The sequence below is a fragment of the Heteronotia binoei genome, chromosome 17 (assembly GCF_032191835.1).
Source record: "Heteronotia binoei isolate CCM8104 ecotype False Entrance Well chromosome 17, APGP_CSIRO_Hbin_v1, whole genome shotgun sequence".
In the NCBI taxonomy this organism is placed as follows: Eukaryota; Metazoa; Chordata; class Lepidosauria; order Squamata; family Gekkonidae; genus Heteronotia; species Heteronotia binoei.
In genome coordinates, this window is record NC_083239.1 from 34,323,085 (window position 1) to 34,345,495 (window position 22,411).

General features: G+C 45.7%; 1 protein-coding gene across 2 annotated transcripts; it reads left to right on the top strand.

Annotated features, from left to right (window-relative positions):
• Positions 1-197: 197 nt before the first annotated feature.
• GAPDHS (glyceraldehyde-3-phosphate dehydrogenase, spermatogenic) lies at positions 198-20,285 on the top strand. Of its 2 annotated transcripts, none has more exons than XM_060258662.1 (11): positions 198-319; positions 9,844-10,032; positions 11,303-11,399; positions 12,690-12,796; positions 14,845-14,935; positions 15,377-15,495; positions 16,285-16,366; positions 16,851-17,002; positions 17,672-17,834; positions 18,911-19,008; positions 19,851-20,285. In XM_060258662.1, the coding sequence occupies exons 2-11, from the start codon at positions 10,004-10,006 to the stop codon at positions 19,924-19,926; spliced, it is 1,014 nt and encodes a 337-aa protein (XP_060114645.1). In that variant the 5' UTR covers positions 198-319; positions 9,844-10,003; the 3' UTR covers positions 19,927-20,285. The 2 variants fall into 2 exon arrangements, with proteins under 2 accessions (XP_060114645.1, XP_060114644.1); XM_060258661.1 differs by lacking the exon at positions 198-319 and adding an exon at positions 8,141-8,253.
• Positions 20,286-22,411: the final 2,126 nt, after the last annotated feature.

The following is a 22,411-nucleotide window of genomic DNA, read 5'->3' on the forward strand; positions in this document are numbered from 1 at the left end:
TGCGTGCGTGTCTCGAAGTCGCGCGCGCAGCCGGAGGACCAGAAGCTGCGCTTCAGGGGAAAGCAACCTTGGCGAATGCTCCGCGCAGGCGTGCTGCCGCCGCCGACACTTAGCGAGGGAAAAGAGGAGGGTGGGGGTTCGTTGGGATGCGCTTCTAGAACGCGCTCGGAGCGAGCGGAGGCGTGTCCATCCAGGAGATAGGAGCGAATGGCGGGGGCTGGGCGTTGCTTAGCAGCGGAGGAACGTATATAAGCGCCCGCCCAGCCGTTGCTCTCCCCGTTCAGTCTCGGCGTTGTGGGTCGCTTGGTGGGTGTCGTAGGTAAGCCTATGGGGGCAAGGCTGCTTGTGGGAAGGGGTAGTGATGAGGGAAGGGCAGATGCATAGAGGGGACCTTCCAAGTAGCAGGGAATGAAGAATGGAGGTTGAGCTGTCGCCTTCAGCTAGCCTGGGTGGGGTGCGGGGGATGCTGATAGGGTGTCTCCTGGGGGAACAGACGGGGCAGATACTGAAGTGGGGGAGTCAGTTAATGACTGTCTAGCCCTCAGTGTGCTCTTGGGGTGCAAAATGGGTTGGCTTTGGAAGGAAGGACCTCTGTGGTTTAGTTATAAAAGAATGCCTTTCTTTAGGGTGGAGCAGCAAGATGTATTTAAAAAGGTAAAGGTAGTCTCCTGTGCAAACACCAGTCGTTTCCGACTCTGGGGTGCAGGTCGGGCTCTGCCACTAGGCGATTGCCTAGAGCACCAGCCTTCTGGGGGTGCCGAATTGGGTGCCCCCCCATGTGACTCAGTGTCGTTATCAGTTCAGGGGGGTGCCAGAAGTTAGCCTTGCCTAGGGTGCCAGAAAGTCTTGGGCCGGCCCTGCTGGGTGACTGTTGCATCATGATGTTTTCACGGCAGACTTTTTTATGGGGTGGTTTGCCATTGCCTTCCCCAGTCATCTACACTTTCCCCCCAGCAAGCTGGGTACTCATTTTACCGACCTCGGAAGGATGGAAGGCTGAGTCAACCTTGAGCCGGCTACGTGAACCAGCTTCCGCTGGGATCAAACTCAGGTCATGAGAAGAGAGCTTGGACTGCAGTACTGCAGTCTTTCCTTTATCCTTCTGTCTCAAAAGCTGCATGTGTGGTGTACAGGCTCGTCCTTTCATCCATTTAATCCTCAGAACAACCCTGAAGAGTAGGCTTTTCTCTTCTGCTCTCCCTTCTTCCTTCCTTAAACAGCAGGTGCACCCCGCTTGCTCTTTTTTAAAAAAATCCATTTTGCCCTTACAACAACCCCTGTGAGATAGGCAGGGTTGCAAGGTCACCCCAGTCAATGTTATTGCAAATGAGGATTTGAACCCTGCTTTCTTTGGCTGTAGTCCTGCGGTCTCATCACTGCACTGCGATGTCTGGGGTGGGAAGCAATACTCCCTCTAAGCCGTGGAGTGTTGTGAGCAAAAATTCTACTTTGTGAGCTACTGGCATTATAGTTGTGAGCTACTGCATCAATTAGTCCGCTCTGGAGGCATTTTTCCTGAGCTAAGACAAAAATGTGTGAGCCAGAGCCTAAAAAACTGCACTAGCTCACACTAACTCAGCTTAGAGGGAACATTGCTGGGAAGTCATGTACAGAGGATGCTGTTGCTTGTTTGCTTTTGGCGGTGTGTGTGTGTGTGTTGATGCAGAGCTCTGAAGTAGCCTTCCACAGTTGAAGGTTGCAGATGGTGACAGGCTTTCAATGTGCACCCTGATGTATTTCTCTGTGGTACTGCCCTCTCCCTGCCCAAGCCTTAGCTAGGAAAAGTATGTTGGGGTTAAAAACAGAGGCTTCTGGATGCAGACGATATAAGATGCTACAGGTTAGGTGTTCGGGTGGTTTGTGACACCTGGGGAGAAGAGAGTCTAGGGGGTTAGTGAGAAAGTGTATGGTGGGAGAGTGTTTGTGGATTGGGACAGGTAGCTGTAGGGGAGAATGGTGTCAGTTGTGGGGTTGATAGTCTTCAGCAGAGTATGGTAGCCTGGGGTGAGGAAGAGGGAGACTGCATTAACCTTCCTAGGATGGGTGTCCTAGGAAATCATTGGAAATATTTGCCCTAGTTAAGGAAGTGGGTACTGAGGAAGGCTCCCCTCACCCACCCGCCCTTGCACCAGAATGCTAGTGAAACACAGCGAGGACGATGCAGATTCTTCTGCCCCCCCCCTTTTTTTGCTGATCGCTGTACTGTGAATCTCTCCAGAAACGGAACTGCGTCAGGGAAAATGACTAGAGACCCAGTTTTGGACAATCCTGTTTTATAGGACAGAGGGTTGTAGATGGGCAGTGCCCGTCTGTCTCTTACGCAACAGGAACACATTGCATTCCTTCCTCATCACTGGTTACAGGATTTGGGAGAAAGCAGATGCTGCGTTTCTCTCACGGCATCTAAAAGCTTAGCCTGTTTGGCTGCTTCTCGGGGAGGGGGCTGGCTGAGAAACACTAATCAGAGCTTCCCACAAATTAAAAAAATATATGAAGGGGCTCTGTTCTTTGCTGCAATCTTAGTTTCATGAAGCTTGTTTGTATGCCTACTCAGAGGCTAATTCTTCTAATGTTTGGGTGCCTCTCATGTGGATGGGGAATCAAGATCCTTGCTGCCTAATATGGAGTCCCGTGTCAGTTGCTGATCGAACAGATCTGCCTTGCATATGTGGCTGTTGCTTTGGTGAGATTAGTGGTGATGGGAATCTGCTGCGTGCAAGCAGGCACGTTCTAGAGAGCAGCAGGTGAAAGGTGGCCAGGATTCTCTCTCCTGGACTGCAGGAATTTAAAAGCTACTTCTCCGCAAGTGACGAAGCTATTAAGAAGAGGATTAACCTGATTCTTTCTTCGGTGTAAGATTCCCCCCCCCCTCCAGAAGGAGTACATTTAAGGCTAAGAATACACTGTTATGTTCCATCTTCACACACACACACACACACACAAATCTTGTAAAACGTTCTGGAAGTCTCCACTGCCATTGTGCGCAGCAGCAAGTTGTTGTCTTGCTCCCTGTTCGCTGTGTTGTGCAAGCAGTGAGGAAGAGGAGAAAATATTGACTAGCTGGGTTAAAATCGAAATAGAGCAGACCTCCTGCCTAGGCTATCTGGAAGCCAGATCCAGAATGCTTATGGGAAGAAAATGGTAATTGTGGCAGCTGAAAATCTGTATCTAAAGTGTTACTGTTACCACTTCATAGTAGATGCTACAGATAGAAATTGAGAAGCTTATTGCTTGATCTTATGCAGAATTAGGTGACCTAAGCTCTGGGAAGTCAGCGAACTTGGGTGCACTTGACTTTGCATAACATCAGAATGGTAGAGGCTTCTCTGCTGCTTCTGCCCCTCTCCCAAGGTCACACAGCCTCTGCATCAGCATACATCGACTGTGCAGCGTTCCAAGGCAAAGTCTACGTGCCGTGTCTGCTTTGGGCTGGGTTGTGTTGTCCAATATACTCTTGTGTGGTTTGGCACTCTGCTTCTGGCTGCTGAGTGTCACTGCAGTGTCTGGATGGCTGCAGCGGAATGGCTGTAGTCCCTGGTCAGACTAGTCTTTCTGTCCCTATCTGGAGCAAATGGAAATGAAGCAACAGGTGCAATTTAATATAGCCAATTTTAAGTCAGGTTGGAATTATCCTTGGCAGTCTCCTGCGACTGGCAATCTGTTCTAAGTGCCACATATTTTTATGGAATCGATGTGGCATAAGTGGAACATCCTGGGAATTGCAACAATTAATAAGATTCTTAATACATATATCAATATGTTTTTGCAGACATGGAAAACAAGCCTTTTCTGTTGCTGCAGTATCTGGCTCCGTATAGAATACTCTGTTGCGGGAAGGGTGCAGATTAAAGTCAGTATGGAGAATAGACGTTCTCATGAAAGTGTGCTAATGCATAACAGGTTGCAAAATACTGAAGGATCTGCCAGTGGTCTGAGAACCAGTGGTTCTGTACAAAGAGATATACATGTGTCCAAGCTGTGCTGTTTCTGCTTTGATGTTATGGTTTGCTGCTTTCTAATAAACAAGTGACAGTGCTGTGAGTGTCACTCTTCTAAGATGCAAGAGATCTGTTTCTTTAATAACTTTTTATTGACAACTTTTCCAAACAGACCAGTTTAAAACATTGCAGATACAGATATTGAGCCAGTATACTTTAGCATAAAAGAGCTGTTATTAATTTTTTTTTTAAAAAAAAATAGTGGATGGATTATTTTAATACCCTCCTACTAGGGGTCACTCCAGGATTGCTCAAGTTGGCAAAACGGCCACCTTGATTGTATAAAATAAATGGTTTCAGGAGCACTGGGAAGTTGGGATCCTGAGATTTGACCCTTTGAGGATACAGCCATAATAACACATTGGGCTGGCTAATAGAATTGTATGCTGCAGAGGGCCTGGCATGCTCCTTTCCCAGAAGGCAAGCAGGTGAGGCTTCCATAGGACAGTTCAGGGTCTTACTTTGAAGTCACATGCCAGATTCCTGGCCAACACTTCACATTGTCCTCTGCGTTTTGGAAGGCCACGAAGCAACCATGTTTTTACAGATGAACTTAATGTGTGGCACTGAAGTGAACTTGTCCAAGGTCAAAGTTGTGAAATGTCAGAGGGATTGGAAATATATGACAGTTTGGAACCACGGGGTATCGAACTCATTTGTTATGATGACCGGATCTTCACCTTGTCAGGTTGGGCCATGTGTGTCATAAAATGTAATGCCAGGTAGAGGAGATATAAACTTTATAAAAAATGCAGACATACACACTCAGCCTAATCCATCTCACTGGCTTGTTGAGCCTCAGCCAACAGAAGGAAGAGAGACTTGGCTCAGTAGCTCTGAGCTTTGCTCTGTAGCTCCTGTGCAGTTGAGCAAGCCTGGCAAAGCAAGTTGTGATGCAGAAAGAAGCAACAGAGGGAGAAGGAAGCAGACAACAGTGAGTTGCTCGTGGGCCTGATATGGCCCCCGAGCCACATCTTTGACACCCCCACACTAAACCTGCTTTCTCACCGAGACTCAAGATGGATTACAGAATACAGAAAGAATCTGAGGGCAGAAACCAAAGCAGGGGTCTCAAGCTATCAAGAGGAAAACTGAGTCTAGCTAATATCCTCCCTTTCTCCGTTTGCATATGAAACTTTACCTAACATATTCAGGAACAGAGACATCCCTGCTCAGATGTCTGAGCTGCAGTGATTAGAGATTTTTATTTTGCTGGGAACTGTGTTTCTAAAAGTAGCGGTAGTTTAAATGGAAAACTAATTATGCTTAGGTCATTGATTGAGGAGGGCAAGGTACCTGTTAATCTAGAATTCTGAAGAAGCTCAGATAGCAAACCCATTAAGAACGTCTTGCCACTAGTAACATACAGCAGACTGCAGGTAAAGCTTGTAAAATGTCTCCAAGAGTGCACATAGACATCTCTTTTTTTAAAGCTTCTGTTTTAGCTCCACATGTGTGAATCAGCAGAATATAAAACGAAGTTCCAGCTATCCTACTGAATGCAGGCCAGGGTCCTCACAGACACACACACAAAAAGCAGTAATGATTATGTAAGACTTCAAAATTTGATGCTGTCCCTCCTTTTGATTCTGCTATGCACTAGTCATGCAGCAGCGAACATGTGTTTTGGGGTATAAATGGAATCACTGTGGTGCAATTCTAAGCAAGAGTCTGACGTTCATGGGCTTAACTCTGTTTAGGGTTCTTGTTTAAGTGTCTCAAAGTGCCTAGCACTTATAGTGCTCAGTCTAACATATCCTCCAGGGCAAAACTAGTGTTACTTTAGATCTCCAGGTTACATGCTGAGGCCAGAAGTTGAGTGTAAGCTTGAAAGGTCTTGGAATGGCAATTGGTTTGGTGACCTCCAATTTAGATGTTTTTACCAGGTAAAAAAAGGGTAAAGGTAGTCCCCTGTGCAAGCACCAGTCGTTTTCGACTCTGGGGTAACGTTGTTTTCACAGCAGACTTTTTATGGGGTGGTTTGCCATTGCCTTCCCCAGTCATCTACACTTTCCCCCCAGCAAGCTGGGTACTCATTTTACCGACCTCAGAAGGATGGAAGGCTGAGTCAACCTGGAGCTGGCTACCTGAACCAGCTTCCGCTGGGATCGAACTCAGGTCGTGAGCAGAGGGCTCCAACTGCAGTACTGCAGCTTTACCACTCTGCGCCATGGGGCTCTTATGCTTTTACCAGGAGCGCTGTTCAAATGGACAAATTTCCAATGAGAGTTTTCAGTGGGCTGCTACAGGGTATTGCATGACTGGTGGTGCTGGACTGGAGGGGGAAACATTGTCAGCAGCACTATTTGCTTGAAGATTAACAGAGTAGGTTTATAAGGTTTCCAAAATCTAACTTTAGGGTCTGACCCTCCAGCCAAACACTACCCCTGCTCAGGAATGATGAGAAATATTAACATTTAGCAATAAAACTCTCTAAGGAATCACCTTTGCTTGAATATGTTTTGCTGTTGCTGCAGAATGAGCTACTCTGTTGCTTGCTGCAGGCTTTCCTTGTGGAAATCCACTATTGTTGGTTGTAAGACAGCCTACAGAGAGAGAGAGTAAAAAATGTCCTCCTTGGCTCGTGTGGGCCATATTACTCAATGAACAATAGCTTCAGCTAGGTCAGTGCCACAAAGAAAACAGTGATGGGCCACATAAACGGATGGCATAGGTTGAAACTGCGGGTTTGTAAAAGCTTTCCGGACACAAAAGTAAGATCGCATGTTTTTAATTTTTTTATTTTTGGAAAATAAGGATCTCATAAATATTGAGCATTGCTGTAGCCTTACATAGAGATGTAGGTTTTCTGGGTAACTATCAATCTATTAGTGTTCTGATGCTCTGAACATAATGTACTTTGACTTCATTCAGTAAATAAAATTTTAAAAATACCCCATATTAATTTCATGTCCTAGTAGCAACAAATACTTGAACAGAAATTTGATAGGGAAAAATTGAGTCAAGTATGGATTAGATGTTGTATTTCAATAAAGCGAGAGCTGTTTGTGGAAATTATTTTTGTAGGGGTAACACTTGTACATGGTACATGGTTTTCAAATTTTTGCATCTTTTAAATTTAAATGAAAAACCAAAGGCATTGAAAACTGAAACACCATGTATTGTGAGTTCAGTGGGCTCAGATTGGAGTAATGCTTCCTAGGATTTATGATAATTTAGAACTCTCAAAATTGTGTTGTATGCCCCGGATCTGGTTGGTCACTCATGTTTTCCCACAGGTCGTAACTTGTTCACAAAAATCTGTTGGGGAACCTCAGATTCACAGTACCTTTCTTTGGCATCACTTGTACTGCTTAATAGTTTGACATCATATTAGTGATTACAGTGTCATGCGTACCCTGTGAAGGGAGAATTGTAAAGAAGAATCTTTTTGTTTTGATTTCACCTGTGCAGCCAATCAGGTGAATTCATAATTTGATTTTTTTTAAAGAAAATTGAATCGTTATACATACATGTGGTTAACTCCCCCCCCCCATGCATGTATACTCTCATGATTCCTAGGGGAAATTATGTAAAAAATATTAATTAACAACTTTAAAGCTGTCTCCCTTCCCTTATATTATGTCTGCAGTAGCATTCACTCGTTAATTTTGATCAAATGATTCTTTAGAAATGGAAATTTTTCTGCCCCACATTTCTGTGCACAGTCTATACTGTCCAGATCAAGCCTATAGCCATCTTAGCATCCTGTTGGTGTAACAGCTTTCAGGCGTTAAATTCTACTGCTACAAAACTAACTCCTCTGCAGACTGGGGGTGGTGGTGGTACAACTACTCCATTTTACATTTTCCTTCATTTCCCGAAGAAACAATGTGTTACTTGTATCACAGGAGTTAGTTTTCTTCTTGGATGTTAAGGTTGCTTCTTGTGCAAGAACTTTGAAGTTTCCTGGTGGACACCTTGTGACTAAATGAATTACCCACCCTGAGCTGGTTGTTGAGCCTCTTCTCTGACTGATCCCTGATGCACCTCAAAATTGCATCTGTGGAATGTCACGCAAGAACCAGCATTGCAAGGGAACCAAAAAGGCAAAAACGGTGGGAGGGAAGGAATCTCTTTTAATGACTACAGCCATTTTAGTTGTTTGTTGTTACTCAAGTTTTAAGTGTCTCGAAATCCTCTTTCAGTATTTCTAGGTAGAGAAAGAGTAGATAGGTCAGCCAGCAATTATGCATCGCAGTGACTCCGAAATAATGGATCAGGCAGGCACATCAGTTAGTGTCAAAGTTTTCAGGTAAGCAAAATTCTTGAAGGTTTTCTGATTCAATTTAAATATAACAGCATTCTCTAGACCATTAACTGATACTACTACTACTGATAAGATATCTTTTGGATTTATAGCCACATGCCCCAAGAATGTCCCTGGGCATTCCAGTTCCCAGTACTGAGATCCCGGTTCCGTATATGTTCAGAAGTTTTCTGCAATGAGTGAAAGGCATGCCTTAAGAGCAGAAAATTTAATATGCCCAGAATCCTCTGGAAAGTGCTATATCTCAGATCTCTCACCTTGTTGAAGCTGTGAACACTTGTAGAATTCTGACAGCAGGCAGTAGCCACAACAAAATGGCTGCCTCATGGGCTAGATCTAACCATAGAACGTTGGGAAGTTCCATGAAACATTAGAATATTCCAAGCTAAGTATTGTCCTGTGATGGAGACAACTGTTTCCGCATGGGTGCTCCCTGCAGGCATAAATGTAATGCCTCTTGGACTGTTCAAAAATATCTTCTGCTCCAGTAGAATGAAGAATGGTTTGGACTGGGCATCAGGGAACACGTTAGCAGATTCCAGGGTGGAAATGGGGCACTGCCATATGCATTCAGAAGAATCTAAAGGAGCCTTTCCCAAACAAATATTAAGCTTATATTAAAATACTAACATGTAGTTTAGCAACATTTGAAAATGTTTCAAACTATTTCTGTTTTCTACAAATGAAGGGCTTTTTGTAGAAGTTGTTGATGCAAAGCAACTGAAAATGAAGCCACTGTTAGCTTAGGCTGAGACATATTAGACAAGTTGTTTACAGCTGCTTTGCTCCAGAAGTAAGATCCGAAAAGCCCAGAACACCATCCATGTAATACCAACCTAATGACGCAACGTGCTCACCTTTTCTCTTTTGTTATCCCATCTCTGATTACCATATAATACATCACAGTCCCCGATCGTGAAAAGATCTCCATGAGACAGCAGCAAAACAAGTAGCTTGACCATGTTCTATCTAAAAGTGGCTGAGACTGCAGTACTATCCACTTTCAGAAATAATCCTTATTGAACTCAGTGCTATTGCAGCCCAGTCCTGTGTACTGTTTCCATTAAAGTAGGGCTGTTCCCTTAGGGATACTTTCTTGGCAAAGGCCCAGTGAAATCGGTGGTACCTCAAGTATGTGTTTGGGATTAAGCTATTTTCCTCATCAAGTATCTGTGTTAAGTTGCTGATAAAAAGAAATTCTCTGTTATTCCAGGCTGAAATGTCCATTTGGTCACTTCAGATCTGAATTAACTCCTGCTAGGCTCCTCTCCAGGTTTGTGACAGTGGTTTGCCTGTCCTGTGATCAACCCATCATTTTCTGGATGCCCATTGATTATAAGTGACAAGCTCAGCTCATACAAATAATGTCATGTGTGTGTTTTTAAACTGGAGCAGCATCATGACATGCACTGGTGGCTTTTTCAACAATGAAGATGTGGAGGTGCCATGATGGTCTGGCAGAGGTAACCTGGCAGGTTGCTTGTTGGAAGTCTCCTGGTTTAACAAGAGGGCAGCAAAACCAGCTAGAGGACCTCTGCCCCAGCCAGCATTCTTACTCCATCCTATCTTTTCCAGACTTGAGATCAGTGAAGGTTCTCCTCCAAAGATCTCTCCGGAGCCGGTACCTACCCCACCAGGAGAACCAGAGCCAGAGCCCGAGGCTCAGCCAGAACCAGAGCCAGACGCACCTCCACCGCCACCACCACCACCACCTCCTCCAAAACCTTCCAAACTAATGGCTGAACTAGCAGTTGGAATCAATGGGTGAGAACCTTTGCCGTGTGTGTGCCTCAGTGATGTAATTGCTGGTCCTCAAAGGTCACTTGTGAGGAAGGAGTTCTTATCAATAATGTCGGGTTCTTATTGAGGGTGTTGGTAAGAATAAAATGAATAACTTCTTTATTTTGTCTTTGTGCCTGCGGCTTTCAAATTCTCCACCTTTGGGACTGCTTCTGCCATTGGAACATTTTCTAGAAAAATGCTACATGTTGCTGTAGCCCCCTCGCACAGTGCAGAAGGTTTTGGGGCCTGTTCTAGGGCACTCATCTGGTCTACTGGGCAGCCTTTTGGGGCATCAGCACATTCCACAATTGATGTGGCTGCACATTTCAGGGGAGGATCATCATTTGGAAGCTGTCCTTCAGCAAAGTTACCTGTCTTCTCTTTGAACTCCTCAGGTTACACAGATTGAGTTAGTGCAATCAACCGGATAGGACATTCAGGAAACAGTGAAATAGGATTTGGATTAGGGAACCAACCAGAAACTTTAAAAAACAGAGCTGGAGCAAAGCATAAGTGTTGACACAACGCATTAAAGGATGCAAGATTGTGCAGTAGGATCCATCTTTAAAGCAAGCTGTATGCAGTTGCTATATGCAATTTTAAAGCAAGCTATATCATAGTCACTAATAATTTTTCCAGGTAACCTTGTGAATTGTTTTGCAGCTTTTATTTTTACAAGCAGAAAACAAAATATAGCCAATACATTGCTATATTTACACATAAACAGTAGTCTTTCATGAACAAAAACATAAGCATGGATAAAGATATAGACCATAATTAATGATCGATTATAATCAGTGATCAATCAATGATCAATTGGGGAGGGACGGTGGCTCAGTGGTAGAGCATCTGCTTGGGAAGCAGAAGGTCCCAGGTTCAATCCCTGGCATCGCCAAAAAAGGGTCCAGGCAAATAGGTGTGAAAAACCTCAGCTTGAGACCCTGGAGAGCCGCTGCCAGTCTGAGAAGACAATACTGACATTGATGGACCAAGTGCCTGATTCAGTATAAGGCAGCTTCATATGTTCATGTTCAATATGTTCATCAACCGTCTCATCTATTATATTATAACTGAGAACTCTCTGTCTATAACATTGTCTGTTGAGGTGGCTATAGCTTGATTGAAATTGGCCTTCTAGCTAAGAAAGCCTTTGTTACAACATGGAGAGAGTCTGTTCTAGTAGCTGCCTACTTGTTTCATTTAGAAGGGACTTGGGGTCCTTCTTGTGGCAACAGATTTGCTTCTTTTGCAGCTTTGGACGCATTGGGCGCTTGGTCCTCCGAGCCTGCGTAGAGAAAGGGATCAAAGTTGTGGCTGTCAATGACCCTTTCATCGACCTCAACTATATGGTAAGGCTTAGTTGTAGGATTCTGAGCAAAGCTTCTGAACAAAGTCTGGTTTAATTTTAATTTTTTTTTTTTGGGACCAACCAAAGAGGAGGCGGTATTCATTGGTTTGGTTTATATCCTGTCCTACCTCATGGCCGAGAGTGATTTACAACAGATTTCCAAATGCATTTCTACCTCCATAGGGCTCATAGACTGATTTTATTACAATGTCTAGTCAAGGGACCAGAGCTGAGTCTCGGCAGTGGTAGAGATGGCTTCTCTGGAGTGTGCTGCCCAGGGAATACAGCTGGGTCTCCCCACCCGACTGCTGCAGTGGCCTCCCTCTGGCTGCTGATAGGATCCATCAAAAAATACAATGCAAAGGGGTGGGTGGGGCCAAAGCTCTGATGTGGGGAAGCTGCACCAAACTGAGCACACACAAGAACAAATGTAGTGCCACATTCCTTGCACTTGAACTCAGCTGTAGCAAACCTGGAAAAAAATGTGAGTGTGTTTGTAGGCTCTGTGCAGCTGTTTAAGCTCATCTGTTACAATCTGCTCTCTTGTTAGTTTGCACTGTGTGACACACATTGGTCAGAAGTAGGAATACCTAGCCTTTTGTAATTTAGAAAAAATGGTATCGCAAATGAACAAAAAGAGATTGCTAAGATTATAAATCTGAATTATACTTTTGTAGTACAGCAGTAATCGCTTTGTATTTGTGCCTCCTTTCTGTATTTTGAGTATCAATATTGGGGTGGGGGAGATCATTATTTTAAGATTCTATTTTCTATGAATTTTTTTTTAAAGAAATGCCTACCGCTGAGCGCTGATGAATAGTTTTTGCTTCAGGAGTAAATTTTCCTGATGAGAATGTAGGAGCTCAATAGATTTGGAAATGTGCTGTTTCCCACTTGGATGTTCTAATCAAATAAGGAGCCCCTACTCAGAATAGCTTCAACATTGCATTTCCTAGCCTAAAGCATGTCTCGTGTTCCTCAGACAGCAACTGCACACTGCTCCCCCCTTGCAGAATCACTACTGGAGAAAAGTTATGTCTTCTCAGTAATTTTTTATCTACTGAAGTGATCAGGTCATGTCACCTGGCCCCCCTCATCCAGTATGGCAGCAAGGATGCCTGTCATACATACACAGAGCATCGCTGAGAGGGAGGTGGGGCTGGACTGACTTAGCACAATCCCTCAACAGGAAAGGCCTCTACAGGGCTTTGAGCTCCAGCCGGGTGATGCAGAAACAATGCCATCTGTCTAGGCTTCTGTGGTTTTGGCTGACTCCTGCCTTCCTCCTTAGGTTTACATGTTCAAGTATGACTCTACCCATGGGCGCTTCAAAGGAGAAGTGCATGCTGAAGGTGGCAAGCTAATTGTGAATGGGAATAAGATCTCTGTATTTCAGTGGTAAGTGAGTGTCTTGACTCTCAGTATCTCTCCCCTTTGTGTTGTCGTGCATCTGGGATGATTTAAGCTTCAGTGGTGCCATTGGTTTTAAATTGACCCCAAAACTGCCCCAGGAACTCACATGTGCTCCTTTGAGATACGTCCATCTATTTATATATTTACCAAATCCTCCACAGACAAGCAGGTCCTGTTCTCTTGCGTGTTTCTAAAGTACTTGCCATTATCCAGCAACACTGTTTGAATGAAGCAGAGGATGTCATAGGTAGATCAGGGTTGTCGAACCCATTTGTTATGAGGGCCGGATCTGACATAAATGAGACCTTGTCAGGCCTGGCTGGGCCGTGTCGAGCCGGGCCAGGTGTGTACCTATTTAAGACTAGGTTGCAGAGATATAAACTTTTTAAAGGACACAGACAAACACGATAAAATATTTTTTTAAAAAAAACCCCTTAAAATAAAACATGCTTAAAACATTAGCACTCGTTGGTCTTAAAGGTGCTTTCTTTGTATTTCTCCCGTGGGATCCAGGGAACTGGGCAAAGGAAGCTCTGGCTCTTTCCCTCCCTCCCCAAGGAACCAGGACGGGGGGGGAGCCTCAACCAATGGAGAAAATAGAGGTTTTGCTCTGTAAGCACCTGTGCAATTGAGCAAGCCTTGCAAAGCAAGCTGAGATGCAGAAGGAAGCAAGAGAGAGGGAGAAGGAAGCAGACAAGAGCCAATTGCTTGGGGGCCTGATAGGAGTCCTCCGGTGACGTGATTCGGCCCCCCCCCAGGGCACATGTTTGACACCCCTGAGGTAGATGATGTAGGTGTGATGTGGTAGGTATGTAGCAGGTAGATGATTGGATCAAGGCTGGGGTTCAAATTCCCACTTAGCCACAAGGGAAAGAAATGGGAAGAGGGATTGTGTAGACTGCTCATATCTTCTTGGAGAAAAGGTGAGATAAAAAATTTATGTCCTTCTCCTTAGAATAGCTCTTGGCATTTCTGCAAGTTCACCCCCAGTGAATCATTCCTAGGGATAAATGTAGTACTGAGTGCCAGAACCTGGGTTGTAGAATTCCTAGCTCTGTCAGACGGCCAGCTGCTGCCAGTGAAGCTCAGATTTGCAAAGTAAGCCTTTCCACTTCTTCACAACAGCTTTTGATCATTCCTCCTTAGTTTAATCAACATGGCCATACCCAAGCCTTTCTAGAGAGATATGTGAGTAATCTTCTTGGAGGGAGGGGGTTGTGGAACAGTATGGGAATTGAAATTATGCCCATCCGCTCATGCATGTTGCCGTCCTTCCTTTCTGTGCCCCCCCCACCCCTCTTTGGGCATGCCCATGTTCCTTGGAGGAATATTAACAGCAACCATGAAGAGGCTGGAAGGAATTGCTTTGCAAATATTACTTTACCTGGCAGCAGTTGGCCTGCTAACAATACTGGGCATTGTGAACCAAGGGCTCTAGCCCTCAGTCCTCGATGGAGTGTTTGAGATAGCACCTTTTCAATCTCCCAGCTGCATGAATCCCTGTCACTGACATATCCCTTGGCTATAACACCTTGTCCTAAGCTGGAAGGTGATATTATGTTACACACATAGCTTCTGGCCAAAAATGTAAGTAAATCTTAACCTGCATCCTAATGTTTCCTTATAACTAGCTTGGACCAGGGAAATATGCAAGATGATGGGACACGATATAAGTGCCAGTAGATGCTGTTAAAGAGGAAATGGGTTGAAGCAAATTTGGGCAGCTGCCACAGATGGATTGCAAATCCACTTCCCGCTTTATTGCATAGTCTCTAAAAGCAGTGACATTTATTTAGTGATGATTGTTGCTTTGTAATTCGTTTTCAGTCAGGAAGAGGGATCACTTGGCCAGTTATGCAGACTGTGAAGATGAAGGCAGTGAATGCATGGGTTGGTCATTGGTGTTCCCCTCCCCGCCTTTACAATTTTGAGTTCACTCATGCTTCATGGGCACACACTGCCAGTCCCCTGGATCCAGGCATCGGCAAAGGGACTCTCCGGAGGATAATGATGTGCATTTTTGTGTTTCACAGCATGAAACCAAATGAAATTCCATGGGGTGATGCAGGAGCTATGTATGTAGTGGAATCTACTGGCGTCTTCCTCTCTGTTGATAAAGCTTCGGTAAGGTTGTGGGGGTGCCTCCAGAATTGCTTGCCCAGAAATGAAAAGCAATTGAGGTGTCTTTCATGAAGCTGTGATGGGCTCCCCGATAGATGTTTTGCTTTTAGGTCCGTTGGCACAAATCTCAGGCGCACGTTAGGAACAGCCTTATTACTTTGTCATCTCTATGCATCACACACTATCTTTTGCAGGCCTCTCCCTCTTTCCCTCCAAAATCCAGCAGTCCGAACAAACCCTGAATTCAAAAACTGAGAGCTGGCTTTCAGGCGTAAAAATCTCCTTTCTTCTGTTTGGACCGCTCTTGCTTAGAGCGCAGGAGCAGCACCTCCTGCCCAGCTCCTGTTCTGTCTGCGTTGGGGGGGATATTTCTGTCGTAGCCCTTCCATGCATAGTGCGTTCCGCATCCTGACTGTCTTGCTAACTCCTGCTGTCTTTCTACAGTCTCATCTCCATGGTGGGGCCAGGCGAGTAGTGGTGACTGCTCCGTCCCCTGATGCGCCTATGTTTGTGATGGGAGTCAATCACGAGAAGTATGATCCCGGAAGCATGAATATTGTGAGGTGAGCGGAAATGCCTCTGCTTTGTAATACTGCTTTAGGGTTAAGGGGTTCAGTGAAAGGCGTTCTTTGGAACAAGAAGAGGGGACAGGGTTCCGGCAGTCTGCCGACTTGGCTTCTTGTGTGTTCTGATGCTGGCATCTTAGGTGGTCAACAGTCAAGAGTTTTCATTTTTAAAAATCTCCCATTTGCAGACCCTGCTGGTAATTGTTGTCTCTCTTGAGCTGCGTACGAGTGTGTGCACCTTTGAGAGGCATAGAACTTTTAACTCTTTGAGGATGCATGCTGGCTCTTCTGCTTTTGGAGAATTGTACAGGTGCCCCCGTCTCCCCTGATGTTCAAATAATTTGGTTGCCTGGAAATGTGTCGGATATAGGGCTCTAGTTCATTGGGGTGGTCTTCAGTAATTTCAGTGGTCCACAAGTGAGGTACAGTTTTGGGTGCATCTATAAAAAGATGCTCAGGTCTCACTGATTCATAGAGGTAGCAGGATTACTGGGGCGTTCTCATATGGCCTAGAGATTTGACAGTTGGTAACACATGTGCAGTGTAAGATCCTCTGGTTAGTAGAAACATTTGTTTCCCCTTTGGTTAACTTGGAAAGTCTTCAGTTATAACTGGAGAATCCCCAGTAATGGAGAAATTCTTATTTCTCTCTGTTTTTGTTGTTCTGATGATGGGCACAAGCCCCCCCCCCCCCCCCGCCTTACAGTTTGGTAAAGATGACAAAATAGAGGTTTTGAGCAAGTTGGCTGGGTAACAAGTCAGCTTTGTCTTCTGCTTGCCTTCCAGCAATGCCTCCTGCACCACCAACTGCTTGGCGCCTTTGGCCAAAGTCATTCATGACAACTTTGGCATCGTGGAGGGCCTCATGGTAAGACCGACATGTTCCCTGTAAGACCAGAACTCGCCTCCAAGAGCAGATTTCCTCTCCTTTTTGGCAAGCTCTTGAGTTCCCTCATTCCCCTAATTTCTGTAGATCCCAAAGAAACCACTTTCAGTAACAGGCCCTGTATCCTGCACTAATCCAGCACAGACACATTTGGCAAACTGTCACTACTGTTCTTCAGCCCTTAAATACCTGTGTTTTAATTTAGGAACTTGGTACTAGAGAGTAAAATCAGCTTAACGTGCGGCTTGGTCTTCAGGACTGCTGAAGACATACTCTTGATATCAGCGATGACTGGTGTTGCAAAAGCTAAACAAGCGCCATGCATGTTATCGTAAAACTCATATATGCAAAGGGATGCTATTTGTTCCCAGGCAAACCTGTGCAAAAACCTGCTCAGTGCCAGAAGTAACTTCTGAAAACATCTCCCATTTCTGGCCTTCTGCAAACTGCTTTCTCTTGTTTGCAGACCACCGTCCATGCCTACACTGCCACTCAGAAGACTGTGGACGGTCCCTCTGCCAAGGCTTGGCGTGATGGCAGGGGTGCACACCAGAACATCATTCCAGCTTCCACTGGTGCTGCAAAAGCTGTGGGCAAGGTCATCCCTGAGCTGAATGGGTAAGGGGCGTACTTTCTCCTTGGGAATCCGGCTTGGAAAAGCATTGTGCCTCTGTAGTGCCCCTATCTCCTGCAGCCCCTTGTTGGAAGCTAGATGTTGCTAATGGTCCATAGTGCTTCGGTGTGACCATGAGGCAGAGTAGGAAGTGCTTCACCACCAAGGATTCTGCTTACAGAGTCAGTTGCTTGAGGTCTTTGAATTAACCTGTCAGGGCATTTCTTTCCCAACAAGTCTGCCTTTCTTTAAAAGAGCTGAGCATTCAAGAGAACTAATCCAACCACATGAAGTAACTGGTTTGTGCCACCAAAGAAAGGCATTAGAGCAATAGGATGCTCACAGCATTTATGGCCTGATGTCCAAGTGTGCAGTAGAATTCTCCCAGGTGTTATGTTGCTTGCAACTTAAAAAGGTAACGGTAGTCGCCTGTGCAAGCGCCAGGTCATTACTGACCCATGGAGTGACGTCGCATCAGGACGTTTTCTTGGCAGACTTTTATAGGGTGGTTTGCTATTGCCTTCCCTAGTCAGCTGCACTTTACCCCCAGCAAGCTGCGTACTTGCAGCTTAGGTGGCACTAAAAATGTCTTTAAAAAGAGCTGTGTAATTGGATCCTAGCAGACCTGCTTTTTCTGCTTTTATCCTTAATGGCGATGTTCCTCTCTTTCACAGGAAGCTCACTGGCATGGCCTTCCGTGTGCCGGTGTGCGATGTCTCGGTGGTCGACCTGACTTGCCGCCTTGCCAGGCCAGCCACCTATGCTCAGATCAAAGAAGCTGTCAAGAAGGCTTCGAAAGGGCCCATGGCTGGGATCCTGGGATACACAGAAGATGAGGTAAACAGCACTTGGGTGTCTTGAAGAGCTTCTCCCATGGATGACATGCTATATGGAGGGGGGCGGACATTACCAAATAGGGCTGCATTTCTTCCAGAATCATGACTGCTCTCCAAAATGGCTGCTTTGGCGGGTGGATTCAATAGCATCATATCTCTGCTGAGCTCCCTCTCCAAGCTTCCCCTCCCTCAGGAACCACCTCCCTATATCCAGGAATTTCCCAAGCTGGAGTTAGCCCATTGTTGGTCTGAATTTCTTTTTAAAGGCTTGGACTTCGATTCAAAGTTGGGAAGTTTCATCCCTAGTTGTAGTTCACATAGTATGTGCTTCATCAAACTGTATTTGAATAGATGGCATCTTATTTATAAATATTATACATTTAGATATCTTGCTTTTGCGCCCCTCGATTGATGGAACTCAGGGCTGCTCTCTGCCAAACCAGTCCTGTTGGTGATTGCTTAGAAAGCTTACTGAGTTGTGTGCAGGCCTTGGATTCAGCAGGAGCTCAAGGAGCACAGCTCCTGAACCTTTCTGATGGTTCCCCCACCTCCTCCCTACCTACCTTGTCCATTGAATAGTAGGTGCAGCTGCATAACAATCCCTGGATTAGGAGAGCGAACAGCCACCATGGACTTTGCCATGCCCCCAGCAGCCCTCATTAACCCTTGGAGAAGCCCACGCCACCCTTTTTCTACTTCTTATGTGATAGTGAGTGGTGGGTGGCTTGCTGGCCTTTTGACTGGGGGGGGGGCAGCCCCGGAAAGCCCCTGGTGAGCAAGGCCTGCTTGGGCTGGCTGGATCTCTAGCCAGCCCAAGCAGGCCTCGCTCACCAGTGGCTCTCCTTTCTTGCATTGGGTTGCTTTTGGCTGGGGGTGGCAACATATGATAATGAGTTATGATAATGAGCTCCACCACTTATTTTTCTACAAAACGACCCCTGGTTGTGTGGCTCCTTTGAGGCTGTGTGGAGGGTTCTCTGGGAAACAGGTCCAGCCTGTTCTCCATTTGGGGCCCTTAATCAAAGAGCCTGTACATAGTCTCCCATCACACAATCTCACCCCTTTCTTTCTGGGCAGGTTGTTTCCACTGATTTCATTGGTGACCATCGTTCCTCTATCTTTGATGCCGGAGCTGGGATCTCCCTGAATGATAACTTTGTGAAGCTCATCTCCTGGTAAGGTCTTGTGTGTGGGGTGGGGGTGGGTAGGGTTCCTCTTTGTGCTTCCTGGATCCAGTTCTTCCACACTGCAGTGAGTGTGCGGTGTGTGCCTGATGCATCAAAAGTCCATCAGGAATGTGGCTAAGTGCAAGGGGACTTAAGTAACTAGATATTTGTATTGTTGAAGGTCAAGATTTCCAGTCTGTTGATTGAGATCACCAAGGGGCTGGAGCACCTCTTCTATGAGGAAAGGCTGAAGAGTCTTGGACTTTCTAGTTTAGAAAAGAGATGGCTGGCAGGGGGTGGGGGTCATGATAGAGGTTGATTAAATTATGCATGGGATGGAGAAGATGGATACAGGTTTTTCTCCCTCTCCCGTAATGCTAGAACTCAGGGGGCCCCAGTGAAATTGACAGGCACTAGGCAAAATGAAATATTACTTTACTCAGGAAGTGATTAAATTGTGCAATTTGCTGCCAGTGGATGTTGTGAAGGCCATGAGCATAGAGCCCTTTAAAAGGCTGTTAGACAGATTCATGGAAGGGAGATCTATTAGTAGCCACTGGCCATAGTGAGTAAAGGGAACCTCCCTAGTCAGAGGCAGTAAAGCCTCTGAAACTCAGCATTAAGAGGCAACATCATGAGAGGGCCACAGCCTCTTTATGTCTTACGTGTCGGCTCTTCAGGGCAGCTTTTGTGAAACAGGATGCTGGACTAGACGGAACCCTGGTCTGATCCAGGAGGGCTGCTGTTAAATTCCTATCCTGTTGAACGCTGCAAGGAACAGCCGATTTGCAAATTTTAGCCTTTTGGGGCACACGAGAATGGCTTTAACTTTTCTTGCTTCTGTTCCTCAGGTATGATAACGAATATGGCTACAGCTGCCGCGTAGCAGACCTCCTGAAGCATATGTACAGCAAGGAGCATAACTGAGCACTGCCTACCCTCTATGTCCCAGGCTGTCGGACAGAGCGGTCTCACACCCCCTTTAGTCCATAGGTTTGATCTCCCGGCCAGTTCTCCGCTTCAACCACAGAACCCAGAACAACAGCACCTTTTTCTTCGTGTGTCACCGTAAAGCTTTTTTGTGCGTACTCGTGAATCTGAGTCCTGCTTCCCAGAGCAGCTTGTACAAGCCTCTAAACTGTAGTGAAAGACAACTGCACCAAATTCCCCCTGGAAGAAGAGGAGGAGGAGAGTCTGCCCTCTGGGGTTAAGCATCGGTTTGTGTGGCTGTAGTCTCCTTGAGATCTTGCAAGTGTTAAAATAAAAACCACTGAAGTTTATGCGAACCCCGGCGTGTTTGGTGGCTCACCCCCTGCTCTGTTTAGACATTGTGACTGAAGTTGTCCAGGCATTCGGACCGGTGCATGCGCCTGTTCCCTTTGCTGGTAGAGCACCCAGACGGTGGCATCTGCCATAGCATTGCTTGGTTTTCTTGCTGGTTCTGGTACGAAAGAGCAAGACTCGTTTAGAATAAATTGGAGGTGGGCAGCTGTCACTTGCTTGATCGTGGCCTGGACAGAGGGGTATAATGTCTCATTTCTTAGCAGCTATCCATAAAAAACACACCTTGCGTGCCTTTTGATGGGGATATCTCCCAGAAGAGAGCTATACTAAAAAAGACAGTGAGTAATCAGGCAGCATATGCATGGAACTTCATGTACACAGAAATTGTTCCCAGCACACATAAGAGAGTTTGTTCTCAAGCTCAACCTGTGAGCTTCCAGAAGCAGCCTAAACAGAATACTGGACTAGCTGAATTCTTGGTCCATCTTTGCAGGCATTACTCATTGATCTATCCCGTTTTTATCCCACGTTTCCACGAGAGATTTCCCTGCAGAAAGATCCATGTCTGTTGCTGTCTTTGCTGGAAATCCTGTAACCTGCACAGATGCTATTTGGGGGCCTCTGACTGTGAAGTAATTGACTCCAGGGAAGGCAATCTCTTTAGAGGCTTCAGGTGAATCTGGCCTGACCTCTAGAGGTCACTTCTCTCCACAGAGCTATTCAGTGACTGTTGAGAGCTTTCCTTAAAGTGTGGAGTCATGTTCCAGACAGAAAGACCTCAGTTCTGGGCTTGGCGTAGGCACATTTGCCCTTGCATATGTCTCAACAGTGCCCATTGTCCAGCTTCCCTATCTCTTCATGAGTTGGCAGATCTGACAAAAACAGTCTGTGCCTCCAACGGGGCGGGGCGGTGCTCTGTTAACACTTCAGAATCCATAGCCTTTAAATGCTACGCACTGCTTGCACAGTCTAATGCTTGGGCTTACCACAAATACAGCTCCCAAGATCTGTAGACTGAAGTTGCTGGGCCCAAACCAAAATGCGAGAGGCAGAAGAGGGAAAGGACTTTTAGCTGTCTTATGGCTCTCCAGTGTATTGCAGCTGTAACGCTTCAGAAAATTTAGCTCTGAAACTGTTGACTGAGAAAAGAAAAGTCAGTAATAGCGAGGATGAACTTCCCTATGGGAGCAGTTAAGAGTAAGATAATTCACCATTATCCAGGGGAAATCATCACAGAGGTAAGGTTAAGATAGTAAGGTAAGAAGATAGCATTTATTATCTGCTCTGGTGATATTCCTCCAGCATAGGGTGTTGTATTGGCCAACAGGGGGAGCAGAAGATCTGTAATTGTTCTTGAGTTGGTTGTTCAGTCGCACAGTCGAGTCCGACTCTTTGTGGCTCCATGGACAAAGTCACGCCAGGCCCTCCTGTCTGCCACCATCCTCCAAAGTCTGCTCAAATTCGTGTTTGTTACATCAGTAACGTTGTCCAGCCATCTCCTCTTTTGCCGTCCCCTTCTTTTGCCTTCTGTCTTTCCCAGCATCAGGATCTTCAATGAGTACTCCCTTCTCATTTGGTGGCCAAAGTATTTGAGCTTCAGCTTCAGCATCTGACCTTCCAGGGAACAGTCTGGGTTGATTTCCCTTAGGACTGACTGATCTTCTTGCAGTCCAAGGGACTCTCAAGAGTCTTCTCCAGCACCACAGCTTGAAAGCATCTATTCTTCTGTGCTCGGCCTTCCTTGTGGTCAGTTGGGGGCTCCTGTTAACACGCCAGAACAAAATCCTTCTCTTCTGCAGCCTCTCCTTAGGGAAGCGGAACCTTTGGCTGTAACCATAGGAAATTTATATTTTACAATGAAATCCTTTTCCAAGGTTACTTCAGTCTAAGCCTGTTTACCAGATGCATTTGCTTTAGTCCCCCAAGGCTTATGCCACAATGCATCTTAATCTTGAGGATTTTTTTATTGCTGCAGATCCCCCCCCAGATTTCAGCATCAGTGCTGAATGAAACTGTTCCTCCCTAGTGCCACCATGAGGTCTCTTTGGTCACTAGAAGCAGCACCGTGGTATTCAAGCTCATTCTACCCCATGTGGAATGGAAGGGAATATGGTGGTGGTGCATGACC

Coding starts and splice junctions, on each gene's coding strand:
- GAPDHS (XM_060258661.1), top strand. CDS start 8,189: ATGCATCGCAGTGACTCCGAAATAATGGATCAGGCAGGCACATCAGTT. Junction 15,496..16,284: donor GGAAGCATGAATATTGTGAG/GTGAGCGGAAAT, acceptor CTTGCCTTCCAG/CAATGCCTCCTGCACCACCA. Junction 16,367..16,850: donor GCATCGTGGAGGGCCTCATG/GTAAGACCGACA, acceptor TCTTGTTTGCAG/ACCACCGTCCATGCCTACAC.